This window comes from Notamacropus eugenii, chromosome 1, assembly GCF_028372415.1.
Source record: "Notamacropus eugenii isolate mMacEug1 chromosome 1, mMacEug1.pri_v2, whole genome shotgun sequence".
Taxonomy (NCBI): Eukaryota; Metazoa; Chordata; class Mammalia; order Diprotodontia; family Macropodidae; genus Notamacropus; species Notamacropus eugenii.
In genome coordinates, this window is record NC_092872.1 from 13,690,662 (window position 1) to 13,716,781 (window position 26,120).

At 41.2% G+C, this 26,120-nt stretch overlaps 1 protein-coding gene across 3 annotated transcripts in view; it reads left to right on the forward strand.

The window, feature by feature from the left end:
• Positions 1-21,112, forward strand: part of LOC140533854 (antibacterial peptide PMAP-36-like) — a 54,262-nt gene extending 33,150 nt beyond the window's left edge. For 2 of the 3 annotated variants that reach the window (XM_072654178.1, XM_072654192.1), the window contains one exon: positions 5,367-6,424. Coding sequence is in view for 2 of the 3 variants with exons in the window: in XM_072654192.1 (XP_072510293.1) it covers positions 5,367-5,393 (27 nt within the window). In the remaining variant the exon portion in view is untranslated. Of the gene's footprint in view, positions 1-5,366; positions 6,425-13,824; positions 13,949-20,610 lie in introns of those variants that run through there. The other variant, XM_072654187.1, reaches the window with a different exon arrangement.
• The last annotated feature ends 5,008 nt before the right edge of the window (positions 21,113-26,120 follow it).

Genomic DNA, 26,120 nt, shown 5'->3' on the forward strand with positions numbered 1-26,120 from the left:
TATGGTTACCAATAGAGGGAGTATGCATCAAAACAAAGCAAGAGATGATCATTTCTGCACCAGCAAATGCTTACCCAGGCTTACAGGCCGTAGCACAGCAACCACCAATTGGTACCTTACACAAGATCCTGATGTGCAACTTTAATGTGGAGGTTGAGGTTGATACAGGGCAGCCGGTAGCACAATTGATACAAATGAATCATAACACAGAACAAACAATATATCGGACTCAACAAATTGGCAATCAGAGACCAATGCTTACCATATATATAGAAGGAATACCTAAAACAGGCCTTATTGACACTGGTGCAGACAGAAGCATATTCCCTTTTTCACAATGGGAATCTCAATGGCCAATAGGAGAGGAAAACAGTGTATATGGCATAGGAGGCTCACAATGGGCCAGGGAGGTGGCCAGCCCACTACGGTGGACTTTTGAAGACAGATCAGGAAAATTTTGGCCACAAGTATTGAAAGGGCTTCCCATAATACTATGGGGAAGAGACCTGCTTACACAATTAGGGGTAAGATTAACAACAAATTTTTGAACAGGTCCATTGATGACAGTGCCGTGAGAATTCCACCACCAACATTATGATGGATCTCGGATGATCCCATCTGGGTGGATCAATGGACCCTAAAATATGAAAATCTCACGGCCCTGAAAGACCTAGTACAAGAACAGTTAGAGTGAGGACACATTGAGGAATCCTTTAGTCCTTGGAACTCTCCTGTATTTGTCATAAAAAAGAAATCTGGAAAATACAGAATGTTGACTGATTTGAGAAAGATCAATGACATCATGCAGCCGATGGGTGCTTTGCAGCCAGGTTTGCCATCACCCAATGCAATTCCCAGCAGTTATAAACTTTGGGTGATTGACATCAAGGATTGGGTGTTTTTTGTTTTTTTTTTTTAATTAAATTTATTTATTTAACTTTTAACATTCATTTTCACAAAATTTTGGGTTACAAATTTTCTCCCCTTTTATCCCCTCCCCACCAAACACCAAGCATTCTAATTACCCCTATGACCAATCTGCTCTCTCTTCTATCATCCCTCTCTGCCCTTGTCTCCATCTTCTCTTTTGTCCTGTAGGGCCAGATAGCTTTCTATACCCCTTTACCTGTATTTCTTATTTCCTAGTGGCAAGAACATTACTCGACAGTTGATCCTAACACTTTGAGTTCCAACTTCTTTACCTCCCTCCCTCTCCACCCCTTCCCTTTGGAAGGCAAGCAATTCAATATAGGCCAAATCTGTGTAGTTTTGCAAATGACTTCCATAATAGTTGTGTTGTATAGGACTAACTATATTTCCCTCCATCCTATCCTGTCCCCCATTACTTCTATTCTCTTTTGATCCTATCCCTCCCCATGAGTGTCGACCTCAAATTGCATTCTCCTCCCCATGCCCTCCCTTCTATCATCCCCCCCACCCTGCTTGTCCCCTTATCCCCCACTTTCCTGTATTGTGATATAGGTTTTCCTACCAAAATGAGTGTGCATTTTATTCTTTCCTTTAGTGGAATGTGATGAGAGTAGAATTCATGTTTTTCTCTCACCTCCCCTCTTTATCCCTCCACTAATGAGTCTTTTGCTTGCCTCTTTTATGAGAGATAATTTGCCCCATTCAATTTCTCCCTTTCTTCTCCCAATATATTTCTCTCTCACTGCTTGATTTCATTTTTTTTTAAGATATGATCCCATCCTTTTCAATTCACTCTGTGCACTCTGTCTCTATGTATGTGTGCATGTGTGCATGTGTGTGTATGTACTCCCACCCAGTACCCAGATACTGAAATGTTTCAAGAGTTACAAATATTGTCTTTCCATGTTGGAATGTAAACAGTTCAGCTTTAGTAAGTCCCTTATGACTTCTCTTTGCTGTTCACCTTTTCCTGGTTCTCTTCCTTCTTATGTTTGAAAGTCAAATTTTCTTTTCAGCTCTGGTCTTTTCATCAAGAATACTTGAAAATCCTCTATTTCATTGAAAGACCAATTTTTCCCCTGAAGTATTATACTCAGTTTTGCTGGGTAGGTGATTCTTGGTTTTAGTCCTAGTTCTTTTTACTTCTGGAATATCTTATTCCATGCCCTTTGATCCCTTAATGTAGAGGCTGCTAGATCTTGTGTTATCCTGATTGTATTTCCACAATACTTGAATTGTTTCTTTCTAGCTCCTTGCAATATTTTCTCCTTGACCTGGGAACTCTGGAATTTGGCCACAGTGTTCCTAGGAGTTTCTCTTTTTGGATCTCTTTCAGGCGGAGTTCTGTGGATTCCTTGAATATTTATTTTGCCCTCTGGTTCTAGAATCTCAGGGCAGTTCTCCTTGAAAATTTCATGAAAGATGATGTCTAGGCTCTTCTTTTGATCATGGCTTTCAGGTAGTCCCAAAATTTTTAAATTGTCTCTCCTGGATCTATTTTCCACATCTGTTGTTTTTCCAATGAGATATTTCACATTATCTCTCATTTTTCCATTCTTCTGTCTTTGTTCTGTGATTTCTTGGTTTTGAAAAATGTCATTAGCCTCCATCTGTGCCATTCTAATTTTGAAAGAACTATTTTCTTCAGTGAGCTTTTGAATCTCCTTTTCCATTTGGCTAATTCTGCTTTTGAAAGCATTCTTCTCCTCATTGGCTTTTTGAACCTCTTTTGCCAATTGAGTTAGGCTAGTTTTCAAGGTGTTAATTTCTTCGACATTTTTTTGGGTCTCCTTTAGCAGGGAACTGATCTGCTTTTCATGCTTTTCTTTCATCTCTCTCATTTCTCTTCCCAGTTTTTCCTCCACCTCTCTAACTTGATTTTCAAAATTCTTTTTGAGCTCTTCCATGACCTGAGCCCATTGGGTGGGCTGGGACACAGAAGCCTTGATTTCTGTGTCTTTGCCTGATGGTAAGCATTGTTCTTCCTCATCAGAAAGGAACGGAGAAAATGTCTGTTCTCCAAGAAAGTAGCCTTCTATAGTCTTATTTCTTTTCCCTTTTCTGGGCATTTTCCCAGCCAGTGACTTGACCTCTGAATATTCTCCTCACACCCACCTCGCCTCCTGATCCTCCCAGCCAGCCTTTGGGATCTGAGATTCAAATGCTGCTTCCAGCCTTAGGGCTTTTGGCGGGGGCAGGGCTGCTAATCAGTGTGAGATTAAGTTCAGGTGCTGAGGTTGGGGCAGGGCAGCCTCTTAGGCTCAGTTCCTTCAGGGGGTTTATGCACAGACCTTCCACAATGGATCCAGCTTCCCGCCCGCTTGCGGAGCCCTGGTCTGCAGCTGCCTCTCAGCTTCTACCTCCCGGGGGGGCCTGAATTATGGGGGCACCTCACTCCCCTCTCGACCCGCCAAAGAGACTCTCTCACCGACCCCGTCACCTGTGGGTGGAGGGACTTGTGTGGCCGCTGGAGATCCCGTCCCTGAAGCCCGCTCGGATCTTTTCCTCTCGGTGCCGCAGCCGTGGCAGGGCTGCACTCAGCTCCCAGTCCCGGCACCCAGTCCGCAGTGCGAAGGACCCCCCGCGAGAGGTTTGCAGGTCTCTCCGGAACAGAAATCTCCCTCGCTCCAATATTCCGTGGCCTCTGGGTGCAGAATTCGCCGTGAGTTACTTCCCTGTAGCCGTTCTATGGGTTGTGGGTTCGGAGCTATGTGCATGTGCGTCTTTCTATTCTGCCATCTTGGCTCCGCCCCCAAGGATTGTTTTTACAGTATTCCTGTTCATACTGAGGATAAGGAAAGGTTTGCGTTCTCAGTACCCAGTGTCAATCTACAGGAGCCACACCATCGTTACCAATGGAAGGTACTACCGCAAGGAATGAAAAACAGTCCCACAATTTGTCAGTGGTATGTAGACAAGACATTACACCCAGTCAGGAAAAGAATTCCCCAGGTGTTGATACTCCATTATATGGATGATATCTTAGGAGCGCATGATAACATTGGAATCTTAGAAATGACATTACAAATGATAGAGGAAGGGTTATTAGAGTGGATACACTTGAAGAGAGTACACAACAGGTCTTTTGTCCCTTACTGTGTACTAGTTGCACAAGTGGTTTACAACGTAATTCAGAGAGTGAGGAAACTGATAGGAAGAGATTCTGATGCCATCTACTGTAGATACACTAAAGAACAAGGAGAGAAATGCTGTACAGCATACCCAGAATGGCAAGTCATTATTAATCAAAACTTCAAAACAGGGAACATAAAGAAGGCTCTAAGCATATACCAGGAAACACCATGGACATGGGCTGAGAAACACCAGAACACTCCGGTTATAGGAAAGAATGTATTTACTGATGCCACGAAATTAAATAGAGCAGCCACATACGTATATCAAGATAAATGGTTGCAGGTATATAATACTCCTTTCTCATCCACCCAAAAGAACGAACTATTTGCGGTCTGGAAGGCTTTAGAAATTGATGAGCCTAACAATGTCATTACTGACAGTAGATATGTAGCCACACTTATACCAGACCTAGAGACTGCCTGCATATCAACTCAATTAGAAATTGGACAGTTGCTAGCAGAAGTGCAAAACACCATAAGAGGACATATGTTCCCATTCCACATTTTACATACAAGATCACACTCCAATCTACCAGGGCCTCTAGCAGAAGGAAATGAGGTTGTGGATCGAGTAGTGTCAGGAGGTGTATACCTAGAAACCACTGAGGGAGCTCAGCAGGCTCGCAATAACTTTCATATATCAGCAAAATCATTAAGACATTTATATAAACTTACTAAGAAAGAGGCCCAAAAGATTGTAAAATCATGCATAGCATGCATTCCTTTCCAACCACCGATGCCATGCAGAGTGTACAATCCTAAGGGATCATATCCTAATGATATCTGGCAAATGGATGTGACTCACATAGCTTCATTTGGGAGGCTTAAATATGTCCATGTGTCTATAGACACTTTCTCCGGTTTCATCATGGCTACTCTACGCACCGGAGAGGCATTAAAGGATGTGTGTAGTCATATGCTTCAACGTTTTGCTGCCCATAGCGTCCCACGACTATTAAAAATTGATAATGGCCCAGCATACACTGCTTCAGCCTTCCAAAAATTTCTTTCAGAATTCGCAATCTCTCATGTGACTGGGATCCCCTATAACCCCACAGGACAAGCCATAGTAGAACGTGCGAACCGCACCAGAAAACAATATGTCCAAAAACAAAAAGGGGGAGCTTTGGGACCCAGGTCCAAGGCACATGATGAATTAAAATTGGCACTTTACACAATCAATTTTTAAAATTCAATGAGTGCGGTCTTACGTCTGCCAGGAAATACATGGTCAGCTCAGACTGACTGCTAGAACACATACCATACTAACTTGGGGCAAGGCTTATGCTTGTATCTTTACAGGAGACAAGGAGATGTGGGTACCAGTGAAAAGACTACGGGTCGTACAGCACCAGGAAGAAATCACAGGGATTCTGCCAGAGAAAGAAGAAGAAACTACAACGCCTGAGCCATGAAATTAGTCAGCTGCATCTTACTGCTTCTAAGAGTGAGCCAGGCCGAGGACCAGTATTGGGCCTTTGGACATTAGTAGACATTTCAACTTCACAGGACTGGTGAAGGGCTATCCTTGGTGTTTGTACAAATAATGTCTCAATGGGATTTAGGGAACAATTGAGGATGGATCACGAATTCTATCAGGCCATTCTAATGTTAAAAAATGATGTAATAGCTATTGGGGATGAACTTCAGGCCATAGAAACACAATTGGCTCTAAGATGTGATTACAGATATCGTCATTTTTGCATGATGAACAAATTGTACAACGATACTGAATTTAATTGGGAAGAAATAAGACCTCAGTTGCATGGTTTAACACTCACCAACGTTTCTAGTGAAATGAAACTGTTGGAAAAATTGGCATTGGATATAAATACTCAAGGGACAAAAAAGTTAATACCTGAAAATTTTGTTTCAGACATGATGCAGCTTTTGGTCATTCCACGTCATTGATTGGCTAGGTCCATTGTTGTCAAGAGGTATTGTTATCTTGATTGTTATATGTCTCATACCAGCATGTCTCAAATGTGCCTTACGAACTGTAACAGATACAATGAAGATGCTTACTGAAAATCAATTCAAGCTGAGAGATGTATAAACCCGTGAAGGTCATCAGGTCTTAAACAAAAAGGGGGAGTTGAAAGGGGCGCTGACCACCATACCATCTGGGACGCCACACTGACGGACATCAGGTAAACTGAGTCCGGTGCAGGGAAGGGTGAACAAGATGGCGCTGGAAGGGACGGCCCCACCCCTGGTTTGTTTTTGTCACTATAGTTCCAGCTTGTGTTCATTTCTATAGCTTCAGGTTTGTTTGTGTGTGTTACCATGGTTCACTGGGCTAGCTGGCAGAGACTATATAATCAGAGTGCTTGCTTGAATAAATCGGAGTTGCTTCATGACCCGCTCTCCCACCTCATTCTTTTACTCGTGAGCTCCACAGGAGGAGGAGCAGCCTGCTGGCCAGGCATAAGACTTGCTCCTCTCGGTAAGCTATGCCATCACCATAGCAGCCAGAGGGTAGAAGTTTAGAAGGGGTACGGATTTCGTGTTTTCCTCTTCATCTCCTGAGCACAGAAAGAGGAGGAATGTGTCCTGGCAAGACTTTTAATCTTTTTCAATATGAACATGAAGAAGCCCCTGAAACTAGCTGTCTGTGCTGGGGGAACGCTGCATTTAGAGTAGAAGGCTGCAGATTTGGGGTTGAGTCCGGGGTCTGTCACCTGCCAGCTGTGTCATGATCTGTCTCATGTTCCCTCCTTTCTCATGGTGAGGTTGTATCAGGCTATGGTGTAGGACCTTCCAAACACTGAGTCTTATGAAGCTCTAAGTTATGCCCCTGAGTGGGGCAGATTTTCTTCCCTCTACAACCTGACACCTGGAAGCCCTTGACTAAGGAGCTCTGTCTTCCATCTGCAGCCTGAAAAGATCAAGAGAAGAGGATTTTTCCGTAGGATTTGGAGAGATTGGGAGGAGGTACATTTAGAAAGGATGCAGGAACATTCCATTTCCTATCCCATTTAGAGGTGAGACTCCTATGTGAGACTGAGCATCAGTTTCTGTTTCAGGCCTTGCCCTCTCCTTTGCTCATCTCAGATTAATAAACTCCAGTTTTATTCTCTCTACTTACATGTTTTCTCATTTAAGTACTCAGCATGTACTCTTAGACTGCACATAAAAAAAAGGAAAAAGATTTGTAATCTGGGTGTAGTGGAAGTGGGAGCAGAAGCAGAAGCACACAGTGGAACATGTGGCAGTGGGTTGGGACCAGGAAACACCCAAACGCAGTGATCTAGGCAATCTGAGAGAGATCACTTTATGGTTAGACCTAGGCTGGGGGTGGGGCACAATAGACCTCTGAAGCCTTCATGGAAAAAGGGAGTCTGAGCTAGGCCTTGGCAGAAGAGAAGACATTCAATGGGCAGGGATGAGAAGGGATCCATTCTTGGCACAGGGAACTCTCTTTGGGCAGGTGGAGATAAGGCAATGGAGCAGCAAGAAATGTAGTTTGCCAGCAAAATACTTAGAGCATTAAGGGATGGACTTTATCGACTGGTAGGGGAGGCCAAGACATTCTTAAATATCAAACTTTTCTCCCGAGTTTGCAATTTACTCTGTAAACAATATGACTTCTGTGAAGATTTTTGTTTGTTTCTCTATTTATTTTAAGCAGGGAAGTGACAAGGTTATATCTTTTCCTTAGGAGGATAATTTCATTGGGAAGTTGTACGGACAATGGAGTGGAAAAGATTAGGATTATGCACAGGGGGATCAGTCAGGAGGCTATTGCAGTAGGTAAAAAGTGATGAGGGCTTGCTCTGGGCTGGTAGTTAGAGAAATGGAGAAGTGGGGTTGGCTGGGAAAGGTGAAGTGGACAGGACAGGAGGGAGAAATGACCAGATTTTGTAACTGACTGGATGAGGCTCATGGTGGAGAAGGCAGAGTGAAAGTTGGCTCCATTACCCTGGGAATGAGCTACCTACTGAGACTTAGTTCACTTTATAAAACCCGATCCACTGATTCTTCTAAACAAGCCATCTGCAGTGTATGTGGCAAAAGGGGAAAGGAAGGCATCCCTTTGAAGAAGAAAGAATTGTACTACAAAGAAGTGAAATCAGATCCAGTTCTCTTATGCCTGTTTCCTCAAACCAATATCACACTAGGTCCCAATGGCTCTCAGATCGTCAGGGCTCCACATACAGACTAGGATGGCAACCCCCTCACTTGCCCTAGTCTTTACTCATTGCCAGTTCTTTGAGTTTGAAACCCTCTCTCCCTACTCCAGACTTCAAAACAGGCACACAGTCACAAAACTCCCAAGTTTTCACACATTCTCTCACTCTCACCTCTAGAGAGAGTCAACTCAAATTCCAGGGAGTCTCAATATCTACTTCCTTTTCTTTAATAGCATCAAGGGAATGAATGGCTGTGAATGTATGGCCAGTTGTAGCCTGACAAAAGAGTCCAGAAAGAGCTATAAGTAGGAGAGAATGGTGGGGGTTTTGTCCAGAGAATGAATTTCAGGAGGCATGATTAGTCACTGTGGCAGTTCTCCAGCTTATCCCTCTGCCCTCATCTGGGCCTTTTCCAGTGTCTCACTGTTCTAGATCCCTTCTCCCTGAGCACTCCCAGAGCACCTCAGCTTCAAGTTATCCCCACCAGCACATCGTTGTCACATCCTCTTGGGGACTGGAGGTGTGTGCACCATCACCATCATCTATTATTTCAGTTTGTGGGGCACATCTGAACCTGGGATAGACTATTTTTTAATCTCAATTGCACCCACCCCCAACTGACTTTGCCTTGGCTTTAAGATTCCTAAGGTTAGAGGGGAGGGAACCAAGATAGCAGAGTAGAAAGACAGACCTGCTCTAGCTCTACCTGCATAACCCATAAAATATCAATAAAAAATGATTCACAACAAATTCTAAAGCAACAGAAGCCACAAAACAACAGATTAAAAGAGATTTCCAGACCAAGACAGCCCTAAAAACTGACAGGAAAGGTCTATCACACTGGGCTGTGAGTGGAGTGCAACCCAGCCTTGGCCACACTGCATGGCATGGACAGAACTGGAGCAGGCTTCAGGGTATGTAATCGTGGGTAGCTGCTGTGGTTCCCAGATTTCTCAACCTACAAACACCAAAGACAGCTTCAAAGGTCAGTGAGAGATTTTACCTGGTTGAGAAAGGAGCACAGCCTAGTCCTGGCACCATTGTGGCAGTGGTCACTGCTGCAACAGCATTCATTCTAGGATCCCTTGGCCTAAAGATCCTGGGGGAACTGAACAACTGATCTGCATCTCAGTCCTGAGTGTTGGTCCTGGGGTGAGAAGCAGCACAGGACTGGTAGAGCTGGTGGAGTGGGAATTCTACTCACAGATCCTCTGCAAAAATTCTTGTAATTTCTCCTTGAACAGAGTGTAGGCCAGGAAAGGAGTAAACTCCTCTTTCTTGATTGTGCCACCTTAGAGGAACTGAGAACTTACAGGTCTCTATAATATACAATCGACTTGACAAAGGACTCGAAATTTGGGTAAATACCTGCAAAAGTGTGCCAAAAAGGGGAAAAAAATAAGACTATAGAAGGTTACATTCTTGGTGAACAGGTATTTTCTTCCATCCTTTCAAATAAGGAAGAACAAAGCATACCATTAGAGGAAGGCATAAAAGTCAAGGCTTCTGCATTGGAAACCTCCAAAAAATCTATGCAATGATCTCAGGCCATGGAAGAGCTCAAAAAGAATTTTGAAAATCAAGTAAGAGAGGTGGAGGAATAATTGATAAGAGAAACGAGAGAGAGCAAGAAAATCATGAAAACTGAGTCAACAGCTTGTTAAAGGAGACCCCAAAATATGCTGAAGAAAAGAACACCTTGGGGGCGGAGCCAAGATGGCAGAGTAGAAAGATGCACCTATACTAGCTCTTCACCCACATCCCATAAAATACCTGTCAAGAAAGACTCTCAACAAATTCTAGAGCAGCAGAAGCCACAGAACAAGGGAGTGGAGGAGACTTCCAGCCCAGAGGGACCTGAAAGGCTGATGGGAAAGGTCTGTCACACCTGACGTTGAGCAGAGCCCAGCCCAGCCTTCGCTGCTAGGCACAGTGCCCAGAGGAGGACCCCAGCAGGCCTCAGGGATGGAAAACTCCACTGCAATAGGTGGTTGGCTGATCCCTCAACCCACAGGCACCAAAGGTCAGTGAGAGGGTTTTTTCAGCTGGCCAAGGAGGGAGCAGGGTCTTTCTATAGCTCCAGCCTCAGGCAGCAGTGGCAGAGGCCACAGGGGGCTGCAGTAGCTCCCACAGCAAGCTGCATCCATTTTTGAATCATAAAGCCCCTTGGGGGAACTGAGCAACAGATCCTTACCTCATCCCTGTGTGGCAGCCCTGCCCCTACCTAATGCTCCTGGGGGAATTGAGCAGCTGATCTTTATCTCACACTGAATGGCTGCCCTGCCCCTGCCTAAAGGCCCTGGGGGAATTGAGCAACTTATCTGAATGTCAGCCCCCAGTGCTGACTTGGTGGAACTGGAGGCCAGGTGGTTGTGGAAAGGAAACTACTACTCATAAATTCTGGGCACAAAAGTTTCTGGTTGCTCCCAGACCAGGGTACATGCTTGATTGTGTTACACTGGAGGACTTGAGATCTTACAGATCCCCGTAGTATACCCTACTCTTGAGAAAGGACCCAAAAGTCAAGTAACTGGTTGGGAAAATGCCCAAAAAAGGGGAAAAAAAGAAGACTATAGAAGGTTACTTTCTTGGTGAACAGGTATCTTCTCCCATCCTTTCAGATGAGGAAGAACAATGCTTACCATCAGGGAAAGACACAGAAGTCAAGGCTTCTGTATCCCAGTCCACTCAATGGGCTCAGGCCATGGAAGAGCTCAAAGAGGATTTTGAAAATCAAGTTAGAGAGGTGGAGGAAAAACTGGGAAGAACAATAAGAGACATGCAAGCAATGCATGAAAAACAAGTAAACACCCTGCTAAAGGAGACCCAAAAAGTGCTGAAGAAAATAACACCTTGAAAAATAGGCTAACTCAATTGGCAAAAGAGGGTCAAAAAGCCAATGAGGAGAAGAATGCTTTCAAAAGCAGAATTAGCCAAATGGAAAAGGAGGTTCAAAAGCTCACTGAAGAAAATAGTTCTTTCAAAATTAGAATGGAACAGATGAAGGCTAATGAGTTTATGAGAAACCAAGAAATCACAAAACAAAATCAAAAGAATGAAAAAAAATGGAACATAATGTGAAATATCTCACTGGAAAAACAACTGACCTGGAAAATAGATCCAGGAGAGACAATTTAAAAATTATGGAACTACCTGAATGCTATGATCAAAAAAAGAGCCTAGACAACATCTTTCATGAAATTATCAAGGAAAACTGCCCAGATACTCTAGAACCAGAGGGCAAAATAAATATTGAAAGAATCCACCAATCACCTTCTGAAAGAGATCCAAAAAGAGAAACTCCTAGGAACATTGTAGCCAAATTTCAGAATTACCAGGTCAAGGAGAAAATATTGCAAGCAGCTAGAAAGAAACAACTTTAGTATTGTGGAAATACAATCAGGATAACACAAGATCTAGCAGCTTCTACATTAAGGGATCAAAGGATTTGGAGCAGGATATTCCAGAAGCCAAAGGAACTAGGACTAAAACCAAGAATCACCTACCCAGCAAAATTGAGTATAATTCTTCTGGGGGAAAAATGATCTTTCAATGAAATAGAGGACTTTAAAGCATTCTTGATGAAAAGACCAGGGGTGAAAAGAAAAGTTGACTTTCAGACACAAGAATCAAGAGAAGCATGAAAAAGTAAATAGGAAAGAGAAATCATAAAGGACTTTCTAAAGCTGAACTGCTTACATTCTTACATGGAAAGACAGTATTTATAACTCTTGAAACTTTTTTCAGTATCTATGTAGTTGATGGGATTATACACACAGACACACACGTGCACACACACGCATATATATAGAGAGAGAGACAGAGAGCACAGGGTGAGTTGAATAGTAAGGCATCATATGCATAAAAATAAAATTAAGGGGTTAGAGAGGAATATATTGGGACAAGAAAGGGAGAAATGGAATGGGGCAAATTATCTCTCATAAAAGGTAAGAAAAAGACTTTTCAGTAGAATGAAAGGGGGGAGAGGTGAGAAGGAAAATGTGAAGCTTACTCTCATCACATTTGACTCAAGGAAGGAATAAAATGCACCCTCATTTGGGTATGAAAACCTATCTTACAATTTGGGAAATTGGGAGAGAGTGGTTAAGCAGGGTCGGGGGGATGATGGAAGGGAGGGCAATGGGAGGAGGGAGCAATTGAAAGTCAACACTCTTGGGGAGGGACAAGGTCAAAAGAGAGAAAGAAGAAATGGAGGGCAGGATAGGATGGAGGGAAATATAGTTAGTCTTACAGAACATGACTATTATGGAAGTCATTTGCAAAACTACACATATATAGCCTATATTGAATTGCTTGCCTTCCCAATGGTGATGGGTGGGGAGGGAGGAAGGAAGAGAAGTTGGAACTTAGAGTTTTAGGAACAACTGTTAAGTATTGTTCTTGAATACAGCTGGGAAAGAAGAAATACTGGTAATGGAGTATGGGAATTTATCTTGCCCTACAGGACAAAAGAGAAGATGGGGATAAGGGAAGAGAGGGATGTTCAAAGGGAGGACAGATCGGTGGTAGGGGTAATTAGAATGTTTGACATTTTGGGGTGGGGGAGGGGTGAGATGGAGAGACAAATTGAGACTATTGGAGAGTCAGAGCCTTGAATCATAACTATTAGTATTGATAACAATAACAATTAATCATAATAGTAATATTAACATCCTTTTAAGAAGTGGAAGGGGGAAGAAGATGCTAGAGATGTTCATTCTTGGCTTTCCTGTGAGCCACATGACACTCCTTGCTTCGATAATAATGTTAATTTAAACAATAATTTTTATGAAGCTTATGCTTTAGAGCACCTTTGCGTACTACAGCTCTCTAAGGCAGGCAGTGGAGATTTTGTTCCATTTTTACAGATAAGGGAACTGAGGCTCAGATAGGTTCCATGCCTTGCCCACATAGCTACTAACTGGTCTCTTTGTGGCAGCTCTTTACCCTCTGCACTCCATCTTCCACAGAGCTGCCAAAGTGGTTTTCCTACAGTTCAGGTATGATTATGTTACTCCTTCACTAAATAAGTTCTGATAGTCTCCCACTAGGGCAGCTAGTTGGCACAGTGGATAGAGTGCTGGATCTGCAGTCAGAAAGACTCATCTTTCTGAGTTCAAATCTGGCCTCAGACACTTCCCAGCTATGTGACCCTGGGCAAGTTACTTAACCCCATTTTGCCTTGGTTTCCTCATCAGTAAAACGAGCTGGAGAAGGAAATGGCAAACTGCTCTAGTATCTCTGCCAAGAAAACCCCAAATGGGGTCAGGAAGAGTAAGACACAACTGAACAACAAAATAAATATGAACCACTCAAGTAGTTCTTGTCTTGTTAGAGAACAGTGTGATAAAGTGGATGAGATATCGGACTGGAAGTCATCAGAACCTGATTTCAAATCCTGTCTCTGACACTTGCAAACTATGTGATCACACTAAAGTGTTTCATTTCTCTCAGCCTCAGTTTCCTGATAAATAAAATGGATAAAATGATAGTGTTTATTGCTTGTTGTGAGCATAGAATGAAATAATATATTATTATTATTAGGAAGGAGGGCTTACAAAAATGATCTTGTTTATCTCATTATTAAATGACAAGGAAATCCTTTCTGACATGTATTTTTTCTTCAGGACTCAAATTTTATTACTAGAAACTATGACTAGAAGAATAAACCAATTCTCATCCCAATAAGGAAGATGACATGAGATCCTATGTTTACGTCCTAAGGAGCACCAAAGGCTGATAACAGAAATGGTATGATGTGAATTTTATTTGCTATGGGGGATTCAGTTAAATTCTTTGTTATTAGTTTTGGCTTTCAAAATTTTCATCTTGGACAAGCAACTGAAGGCAAGCAAGGTTCCTGGCAATGGACTATGAATGCTTTAGGAACTGGATAAATTGCTTATAAAAATGAAAGGGAATCTGTGAAATTTAATCAGAAATGAATGAGGTCAAAACTAAAAAGAAAGCCAAATCAGAAATCATTGGTTTTCATTCTAATTTGAAGAACGAGGCAATGCGGGAGGAAATGTACTGCATTTGAAGTCAGGAGATCTGAGTAAGAATTTGCGTGAAAAAGATCATGAGTGTCTAGATAGAGGACCTAGACTCACATCCTGATCATTCACCTTAGCTTGTGTGACCTTGGCCAATCACCTAACCTCTCTGTAGTTTGATTTTCTTGTAAAATGAGGAAACTGGGCTCCAAGATTACTTAAGGTATTTCCATTATGAAATCCTATGACACTCTGATAATATCTACCAGCATTTTCTCACAATATAGATTAGACTTATTTCTCTTCCTTCCCTCCTGCAACAGGATTTCCATTTTTATAAAAAAAAAAAAAAAAAAAAAAGGAAAAAAATCAAAGCAATTTGAGGAACTGATTGTCACCTAAGGGCATAAAAAATCCCACCCATGAGAAGTCCCAGCCCCTGTGACTTGCTGAAACCCATATGAGTCACCATGTTCCTCATCAGCATTATAACTAGATGCATTTCTACATAGAGATAAAAGAAGAACATTTCTAGAAAAGCTAAGTCCCACTGCATTCTGTTTTTTTTTCACATCCTTGCTGTGTTAGCATAAAGTAAAAAGAAAATTTCTTTAAAGTTCAAAAAAAGAGAACACCTTTAAAAATAGACTAACTCGGATGACAAAGAGGTTTCAAAAGCCAAAGAGGAGAAGAATGCTTAAAAAAGCAGAATTAACCATACGGAAAAAAGGAGGTTCAAAAACTCACTGAAGAAAAGAGGTCTTTAAAAATGAGAATGGAGCAGATGGAAGCTAATGACTATATCAGAAATCAAGAAATTACAAAACAAAACCAAAAGAATGAAAAAGTAGAAGAAAATGTGAAATATTTCATTGGAAAAACAACTGACCAGGAAAACAGATCCAGGAGAGACAATTTTAAAATTATGGGACTACCTAAAAGCCATGATCAAGAAAAGAGCATAGACATCATCTTTCATGAAATTATCAAGGACAACTACCCTGATATTCTAGAACCAGAGAGTAAATAAATATTGAAATAATCCACAGATCACCTCCTGAAAAGAAAAACTCCTGAGAATATTGTAGCCAAATTCCAGAGTTCCCGGGTCAAGGAGAAATTATTGCTGCAAGCAACCAGAAAGAAGACACAGGAACTAAGATTAAAACCATGAATCACCTATCCACAAAACTGAGTATAATACTTCAGGGGAAGAAATGGTCATTCAGTGAAATAGAGGACTTTCAAGCATTCTTGATGAAAAGACCAGAGTTGAATAGAAAATTTGACTTTCAAATACAAGAATCAAGAGAAGCATGCAAATATAAACTAAAGTTGAACTGTTTACATTCCTACATGGAAAGATAATATTTGTAACTCTTGAAACTTTTCTCAGTATTTGAGTAGTTGGAGGGATTGTGTACATATAGATAGAAGGCACAGAATGAGTTGAATAGAATGGGATGATATCTAAGAAAATAAAATTAAGAGGTGAAATGAATGTATTAGGAGGAGAAAGGGAGAAATGGAATGAGATAAATTATCTCTCATAAAAGAGGCAAGAAAAAGCTTTTTCAATGGAGGGGGAAAGTGGGGAGGTAAGAGGGAAAAAGTGAAGCTTACTCTCATCACATTTGCCTTAAGAAGGGAATAACATGCACACTCAATTTGGTATGAAAATTTCTTACACACAGAAAAGTAGGGGAGAAGGGGATGAGTGGGGTGGGAATGATAGAAGGGAGGGCAAATGGGAGGAGGGAGTAATTAGAAGTAATTACTTCTAATTTGGGGATGAAACAAAGTCAGTGCTGATATATTGTGTTTTAAATCATCTATAGTTGACAATGCATTCTTCTTTTGTGACTTTTCCAAGTTGTCAAGTGTGGGGTCCAAGGATGGATGAAAGATAGTGTGGAGGCCAAGCTGGTTTTTAGCTGTAAGCCTAGACAATATGCCACAGGGCCCTGGTGTTAAGGGCATTGAGCAAGGTAATGAGTGACAGATGGATGGTACTGAATGGGGACAGATTCAGTGACGACTTCTCAGGAATGTGGATTCTTCTCCTAGGTGTAAAGGAGACCAAAAGGCTCAGGTTACAATGCCTTCAGAGTCAGGCGATTCCCATATAAGGATATAAGCTATGTACTGTATGAGGATCAATGATTGGATAAAACTCACTAACTCTTCAATGACTAATTTGCATGTGCATCACCAGTTGGCAGTCCTCGCACATGTCCACCTCATTTTCATAAACTCTCAATATTTCATTTGCATATACTCTCAATGCTTTATTTGCATATACTGACATGTATTTTCGTGGGTTTTGTAATGGACAGGGAGCAAGAAAATTCGATCCAAACTTAAGATGGGATTGGTTATATTTCCCGCCCAGAATGTAAGACCACATTCTCAGCCAATGAGAACAATGGTCAGTGGTGGGAGGGGGTTTCCACGTTAAGGTCTATATATATCACTGCTCTGCCTTTATGCTTCAGCTTCCCTGCTCCAGACTACCTGGTGGAGGGACTGCCCCAGTTCTGGCAAGAATGGAATAAAGGAACTTTCTGTTAACACTTGGAGATGCCTCTGAGTAGTCAGTTTGAGTAGGGGGTCTTGCTGTCTCACACAGTATCAAAGATGACCGAAGGAGATGTTGTTTTCTGTTGTAGAAATAGATTGCAACTGAGATTGAGATGGGAAATGCTTTAGTCATACTTCTCATGAAGCCCCTTGTAATTATTTGTAGCAAATGACTTTGGTTTGACCAATAATAGGTCACTGGTGAAATAGGAAGAGATTATGAATGAGTTTTCACAGCTGCTCATTTCTTTGTTTTTCCACAACCAGGGATGCCATCTGAGTTCAACCAGGCTGGAGAGTTATAGATTCAGAATCAAAGATGTGGGAGGGACTCCAGCTCCCACATTAGAATTCTTTTGGGACTTAGAGGCAATCCCCAATTAATCCATATATTTCTTCCTCTGATGCAGATCTCTTCTACATTCATTCAATTAATCATCAAAAGCGGAATAATAACCCTTGCTCCATCTGCCTCAGAGGGTTACTGAGCCATAGTCCTTAAGTCTTAAAATACTATAGAAATGTTAGGTGGTGTTATTATCCTAACCTTTACAATAGACTGAGCTCCTCCTCTCCTGTCTGTCTCCCCCTCCCCTTCCTTCTCCTCTCCACAGGAAGGCAAATTTGAATATCCAAAAGATGGCCAGTTGACTTGGGTTATACTGGCTAGTCTCCCTCCTTTCCATTTTCTACCTTCCCCTTCCCTCCCCTTCCCTCCTCTTCCCTTTCCTTCCTTGAACCTTGAGTCTCCTGCTCTGTGAAGCTCAGATACAATGGGGGCCCTGTCCTCTGCCTAAAGGCTCTCTTCTGGACCCTCCTGGTTTCAGAGTGATTATCAGGGGTAAGTGTTGCTGGTTCCCTCCCAGCCTCAAGTCTTTCTTTTCTTTACATCATTAAAGGGGCCATGCCCTTGCTACTTCTTGAACAGGCCTATTCCATGAATGGGCATTACCTCACCTTAAGTGAGTACCTCAATAGACCTTGGCCTAAAGACACCAAGGTCTCTCAGTGCATCCTGGGTCATCTCCAGTCATCCTGATGAATATCTGGTGACTGGATTCAGATGGCTGAGGAGGAGAAGTGAGGCTGGTGACCTGCACGGCCCTCCCTCAGTCAAAACAAAGGCATGTGTAAATCATGTCATCATTTCTCTGATGGCATAGTCTTCTTCGGTAACAAAGGGCAAACACAAACTATCTGGAAACATTACGCCTTTTAGATCCAATTAAGGTAGTATGCTTTTGACATGTTTATATATGTATATATACAAGCATATATATGTGTGTGTCTGTCTGTATGTGCATATTAATGTATATTCACACATATATCTATGCATGCATGTATGTATGATTATATACACAGATTACCTCACTTAATCTCCTCAAGTCAAGACTTGATCCTAGGCCTTCTGTATGTCTCAGCCTAATGTTCTTCCCACTACCCACAGGGACATTTAATCAGCATTTATTAAGTATGTACTATGTTACTGTTAGTAGCTTATTTTTAAGTTTGAATTGCTAGTTTTGGGCATTTCGCCTTAGGCTTCAGGTCTTCCTTACAGTTGTTTCTTGAATTCTGTCTGGGTTCCTGTCCTCCCCTAAGCCAGAGTTATGGCCCCCAGCCACATTGTACCCAAAATGTTCTTATTCCTTGAATTACCACACTCACTAAAGGCTGTGAGCTCCTTCCCACCTCTACAACCTCAGCCCTGGATCACTCTGGTCAGCACCACCAGCCCTGGCTTCTGCAAATAGCCAGTCTTTTGAACTTTTCCCACTCAGCTTCTGCTGGTCTTTAGGTGAAAGTTTGTGAGGTCAAAGTTTCTGAGGTCAAAGCACCTGAGACTCTGAAGTGGAAATTGAGATGAGATTTCCTGAGACTGAGTCCCCTTCCCCACAGAGCTGCTCTAGGCCTGTTTGTCCAGTCACTGAAGTTGGCCTGGAGGTGTCTACACTTCCCTCAGGCCCCTGGAGGTCCTGTTCCTCCTAAGGTCCTCTCCATGTGTCTCAGGACAGCTGCTTCACCCCTTCATTTCTGCTGCTTTACATTCATTTCAAGATGATTTTCTGTCAGTTTGTGCAGGAAATCTGGAATGCCTGGAAATTTCTGTCTTATTCTACCATCTTCACAGACTGCTCTCTAGAGTAATAATAAGCTGCTAAAATTTAAAAAAAATGAGTAAGAAAAGGAAAAAGATCCTATTGATGCCTACTTTGATATAAAATAGGTTCTATGTTCATATTGAGAGGAAAATAATGAGGTAAATGAAAAGTCACTCATACCCCCAAAAAATAATATCAAAGCCCAAAAAGAGTTCATGAAAGAACTTAAAAAGGAATTTTAATATCAAGCAAGAGAGATCAAGAAAAAATATGAAAAAAAAATAAAAGCAATTCATGACAATTATGAGAAGAAAATTAAGCAATTGGAAAAAGAAGTCCAAAATCTTAAGGAATAAAAGAACTCTTGGAAAACTAGAATCAAGCAAGAGGAATTGAATGACATAATGCACAAAGAAATGCACAAACGTAGAAAAAAATAGAAGAGAACCTGAAGTATCTCATTAGAAAAACAGTTGACTAGTCACCAGAGTGAGGAAAGATAATATAAGAATGGTCAGAGGACCTGGATGTCATGGCCAAAAAAACTGCCCTGAAGTTCTAGAACAAGAGTGTAAAGCAGAAATAGAAAAAAAAAATTTACCATTCACCACTTGAAAGAGATTTAGAGAGGAAAATTTACAGGAAAGTCATAGCCAGATTTCAAAATTCCTGGTTAAAGAGAAAATGTTGCAAGAAAGAAGAAAGAGACAATTGAAATACTGTGGAAATACAGTCAGCATTTCACAAGACCTGGCAGCTTCCACCCTAAGAGACTCTCAAAGTAGGTCTTGGAACTTGATGTTTCAAAAAGCAAAAGAGCTGGGGTTGTATCCAAGAATCACTTAGGAAAGTTGAGTATCATCTGGAATGGGAAAAAAAGGTCACTCAAAAAGTTTAAAGACATTCAGGTATTTATAACAAAAAGACTAGAATTCCTGGGAAAATTCTATACAAAAGATCAAGAAGAAATATAATGAAACCAATAAAGACTAATTATAAATTAATCATGCAGGTCAAAGTGTTTGCTCATTATATACATGAAAATGTTGCCAGTATTCTTAAAACTGCCATCATTCCTATGTTAGTTTGAAAGAAAAGTTGTGACTGAGTTGTCTATAATGGGGTGATCCTAAAAATCAAAATTAAGTAGGAAAACATGAAAGGGAGTCATTGCGTTAGCAAATGGGGTGTGAGAGGAAAAACTAATATAGAAGCCAGTGAGGTGGAGGATTAGTAAAGCTGGAACCTTTCTGTCATCTGGGTTGAAGAGGAAACCACGTACACATCTGAAAGGAAATAGAAGTGGTCTGAACATGTAAAGAGGTGGGAAAACAGCAGGACAGGGTGGAGGGTAGACTTTGGGGGGTGTGGATTGAGATTTAGTAGGGAAGGGGAAAAGAAAATATAGCCTTTTGGAGAGGTGGGTAGATGGAGATTGGGGATAGTGGGTGGAGGGGACTCTGGAAGGGGTAGATGAAGTGGGGGTTGGGAGGACAGGGGGAGAAGATAAGGTAACAAGGACAGGGTAAGAAGAGAGACTGAGAGAGAAAATATTGAATAAAAATAAGATGGAGGAAAACTCACAAATAGTGATTATAAGTCTGAATGTGAATGGGATGTTTACAGCAGGTGTTTGTGGTGGCAAAGAACTGGAAAGTGCAGGGATCCCCATCAAGTGGAAAATGTCAGAAGTGGTTGTTGTGTATGGTTGTGATGGAATACTTCTGTGCTATAGGAAATGATGTACTCATTGACTTTAAGATGGCATGGAAAGACTTGTGTGAAATGATGAAGGACCAAGTGAGCAGAACCAGGAGAATATTGGGTAGAGTTGTAACAAGATGGTTTGAAGAATGACTTTGAGCAACGAAGTAATTCATACTATTATAAATACACAAATTCAAAATAAAGGACATACAAAGAATGATGCTGTCTATATTCATAGAAAATGGATAAATAGAAGTACGTAAAGAATAATTTTACACACACACATACTCACACTCACACATTTCTATTTGAATTCAATGGCAGTCAGCTCTATGGTGGTGGGTGGGAGAAGGGAAGAAAAACAGAGGATAAAAGAAATTCATAAGATTAATACATTTTACGTTTGGAGAGCACAGCAAGTTGTACACGATAGATTAGCATGTTCATGTACAATCATCTTTTTTGTTGAACTGTTATGGAAAAGCTTGCTTTGTTCCCTGAATTGAAAATAAAGTAACTTTGAACAAAAAGTGTTTATGATGGGTCAAATATTATGATAATCACGGGAGATATGAGGAAAAGCAAAAATCAGTCCTTTTTCTGAAGGAACTCATTGGCTAATGTGGGAGATCATTTGTTAAGAACTGTGTTAAATAAGATACATGTGGGAGAAATTGGGGATAGTCTCAGAGGGAAGGCTTCATGAGGAAGGGGAGTGAGACCTTAGAGAAGTCAAGAGGCTGCTTGATCCCTCCTCTGCTCCAACCTTGCTGGTCTCTGCACTGTCCCCTGGGTGTGCCTTGTGTATTCAGGCCCCTCAAATGTTTGTGTTGCTCATGAGAAGCCTTCACGAGAAGGTCTTCATCTTCCTCTGCCTTCACTGACTGCTCCAACTCTCAGAGATCTCTCCTCCTACCTGGTTTTATACAGAAATGGCAAAACAAACCTTGGTACTCAGGCCAGAAACCTGAGGAAAAGCCCCACCTCTGTGATCTCAGGCTGCACCATCACTGCTCAGTACTTCATGTTTCCAATCTATAAATTGGTGTCTCCATAACCAAGTTGGAGAGGCCCTGGGAGGTAGTAGATTGAGGACCCCCAGGAAGGAGTTAGGAAGCCTGGATTCCAATCTCGCTCTGACATAGTGGACATGCTGTGACATTCAACAAGTTGCAGTAAGCAACCCTCCAAGACCACAAACTTCAGAACAATTGCCTGTCTGAATGGGTACAGGGAGATTCTTCAGTAGAAACTCCCTACATCCAGGAAATCACAGATCTGTACTGCTCCCCTGCCGCACCCTTGCCCCCACCAAATCAAAACAATAAATCACTGTATATATTACCAGATCATTGTGAGAAAAGACTCTTACATTTTTAAAGTGCCATCAGAATGGCATATATTAGTATGTCTTATAATACCACCCGTATAATATTTTATTTTCATTTGATGATTTCCTTTGTGTCAACATTATCTTCCTCACTACCCAGAAGGATGAAAGTTGGAGACTGAAGGCACTGGCCCAAGAGAGAGACCCTACTAAGCAGCAAAACCAGGATGGGCTTGGTTAGGGTCTCCTCATTTGGCCATCTATATTACCAATGTGATACTCACAGCAGTTGCCATGAATACACAGGTGTATTTCCAGGGTTGAATTACAGAATATAACAAACTTTCTTCCTCAAAGGTGAAACCAAGATATTGATTCAGGTACCGGAAAACCAATTTTACCATGGTAAGAAGGAAGTTTATACACATCACCAACCCAGGGAGCACTGACATCCCCAAGCCTTCCCTCCCTTAGGCCTCCCCAGAAAAAACACTCCCCTAGGCAAAATTCCTCCCTCTCTCACTCATGCTAGCTGCTCTGCCTCAGCTCTGCCTTGCTGTCTCCAAGCTCTGCCTCACGGTTACTTCCTGCTCTACTCATTTGGCAAGCTCCTCCCATCATGGCCTACATGTGACTCAGGCTCCACGTGACTCAGGGTCCATCAGAGAAGTCAAATGGATCTGAGCTCAAAACTGATCACATAGGTCTATTAATGGATAGGAAAGATCTTCCTATTCTATTAACATTACATTCAGGCCCAAGACATTTAGTGTCCTTTATACAGGCCAATGGGAATTTAGGGGTAAATGGTAGCAACAAAACTTCACACCAGTATAACTGGGATAACACAAAGTAAACATACAAAACAGTGCCTTAGGGTGGGGGCTTAAGCATAAGCAGTCCATCTTTCTCCCTCAAATGAATGAGACCAAAAATCCCTTGGAGTATGTAATGTTAATTAGAGAGCTAAAGATCTTCTCCACCCTGATGGGCCTCTCCATTAAGGGAAGCTTGATGATGGGAAGCCCATATCTATTGTTAATTTCTGATGAGGCACTGATTCTCAAGGGTTGTGATGCCACCTGGTTCTGAAAAGTGTATAAATACTCTTAGGTGAGGTTTTAGTTTGGGGCTCACTCATTGGAAGTGTTTGTTTGGCCAGACTAGAACCTGGACAGCTGCGGAGTCCCCTTGCTTTGAAAACCCAAATGTTGGTGCTTCTCCCTCTGGTAACTAACTATGTATGTATGGTCAGACAGTTGGATCTTTCTGTTGATCTGTGATGTATGTATTGCTTATAGTCACACAGTTGGAAACCCTGTCTGTTGGATAATCTTTATTTCTCTGCTTGTCTTTTCTCTGAAGTTTAGGGTGCTGAATTTTTACCCTGAATTAAGTGAATGACACATATGCTTGATTAAAATGATTGTTGACTCCTCAAAAGTTGTTTTCCTTTTAGAAAAGCAGATTAAGAACCTGTGTAGCTGGCCCTCCTGTGTATGTCAGGGTCCTTGCTGTTACAGGGTAAGGTATCATCCTTCTCTAATTACTTCCTGCTGAGCTTGGATGGAGAACTGTCCCTGCCATGACAGGTCCCATTCAAGGGTTCATTTCTTTAGCCAGTATCCAGAGCTTGGTCGATGCCAGGTCCAGGCATGATGTATCACAGTCTTAGACAGAGAATGATATCAGTTAAGCTGTCAGTCATCTACAAGTGCAGGGCACTAAGCCTGAAGCAGTCAAATCTAGCAAATAAGTTGTGCAGACAAAAGCCAAAAGGAATAAGGAGACAATAATGAGATGCAGGATAGTTCTGGAGTTCATGAACCCACTATCATACCCTTATTCACAGTGAAATATATGAGTTAAGGGCACAATTTGGTAATCATTGAGTCCTGAATAAACAGCAGTTACAGTATTATCTTTTCCATGTGCTATAATCTCTGTAACCTTTGGAATATCATCTGGCTTCTGTTTTACTCATCCTTTAGCTCCCAATTTTATTCTATCAGTGGAACCAAATCCTTCAGTTCCTCTGACAGTGACTGTGGAAGGAGGGTCAGTTTTCGCAGGGGGTATTATTTCACAAGGAGTAATGATCACTTGAACTATTCTATCATTTTTACAAAACTATATAGGTTCTTCACCCAAATTTTGGAACATCACAATTATTTCTCCTTGATAGTGAGAATCTGTTACTCCAACCAACATGTGTTCCTTGAGCTGCTAATTCTGATCAGGTAATATTTGTCTAAAATTATTTTTAGAGATTCTCATGCATATTCCAGTAGAGATTTTTCTTATTTCTTTTCTATTCAACAAAAAGTCCTCTAAACAATGTAAATCATATCCCGCTTAGGCAGGTGTTCATGGATATGGTGCTGGGACATCTTGCCTTGTAGTCCAGTACTCAATATTTGGGATCTTTTGGCTTTGCTGTTTTCTTTTCTTTTTTTCCTTTTCAGTAGGTTAAAAATTTTTATTTTAAAGTGAAATTATAATTTTTTTTTGGAGGGAGTAATCAATTGACGTGTCTAGTTATTCTAGAGCTAGACGTCTGGGATTATAACAGACTCACAAACTTTTACTTAGGACATACAATTTTGAGACTTCACCTTATTGCCAACAATGTCCTTATATAAAGGACCTGTGATTTCAGTGTTTTGAGAAGTTCCTCCAGTCTGCAACCCGGTGTAGCTGACAGCCTTAAAGAGTTTCCTACGCTCAAAGAGGTCAGGTGATTAGCCTACTGTCACACAAATATTCAGAAACAGGATTTGAACCCAGGTCTTCCTCATTCTCAGTCCTTTACTCACCAAATTATTCACATTCACAGGCAAGAGGAATAAAATGAAAGTAGGTAATGAGCTCCATTAACAGTTCCGTGTCCAAACCGCAGCAACTTTTCTCTTAGCAGCTAGCAATGATTTTTTTCTGTATTTCACTCACATATCAGTTTTTGATACTTATCTAGCTCACTTAATCTAGCCAAAAAAGGAAAATTAGCTTCACTTCTTAGAATTTCCCCTTAAATCTAAGATCAGCTCCTTCCTTTTTTTCTATGAAGCAAAACCAAAGGAGAGATGTAAAATATATGTAGTCATTTAAAAAGTAAAAAATCAATTCCGTTATGAGTAAAATCACCTCCTCACAATGCCTGCCTAACAAAGCTATCAAAAGGTGTAAAGAGCTACTTGGAGAAAGGGGAGGAGAGCGTGACTTTCCTCTCAAGAAAGAGGGATTCTTGTTGAGGCATAGGTTGAATGCGATGACCTCTGAAAAGTCATTTTCATCTCTCACATTCTGTGATTTTGGTCAAAAGAAAGTAGTTTTCCACATTTTTCCCCCTTCGTTTTGAAATAACACTGTCTAATGTATCTCTCACCACTGGTTCTCACAAGCAATTTAGCTTAAATCACTGTATACAATACTGGTTTGCAAGGAGATAGATGGAGAGACAGGCAGACAGGAAGGAAAATGGATTTCAACAGAGTTTCAGAGAAATAAAATTAAAAATAATGATAGTAATATCGCACCATACCTACACAATACGTATACGTATGTGTATGTGTGTATATATGGATATGGATATGGATGTGTAGCCCTTTATAATCTTTTAAGATTTTGACATCAAAACAGTCAAGCTTACTAAGCATTCTCTATGCATCTACACTGACATGTAGATATGTAGATATAAGTAACATGAAAATTTAATTATAAAAGAAATAAATGGGCAATTACTCATAAAAATTATTTATGAAAGGAGCTTTATGCCTCCTTCAAATAATACATGTACAATTGTGCAGTTTACAAACATTTAATGAACATACTTTTCAGAAACACATTACATAAAACAAAACAATGTGTATCATGTATGGTGGTTTATGCATGCATGCACCTGAGTTTTGAGTAAGGGGTGGGCAGAGACAGTCTAAACCTATGATTTTATCCATGAAGAAAATTCCTGGTCTACCAAATTTCCTTAACTGATGTCGATATACAACTCCTGTGTAACTTACGGTCTTAGAGAGTTACTTGTGACACTGAAAAATTAAATCACTTCCCCAGAGTCAAAAAGCTACCAAGTGTCAGAGACATAGCTAGAAGTCAAGGCTATCTCAATTCAGGGACACTTCTATATTCAATATGGTAGGCTGCTCCTTTGCAATGAGTCCATGACTTGGGTCTGACACATACTGATTACAGGC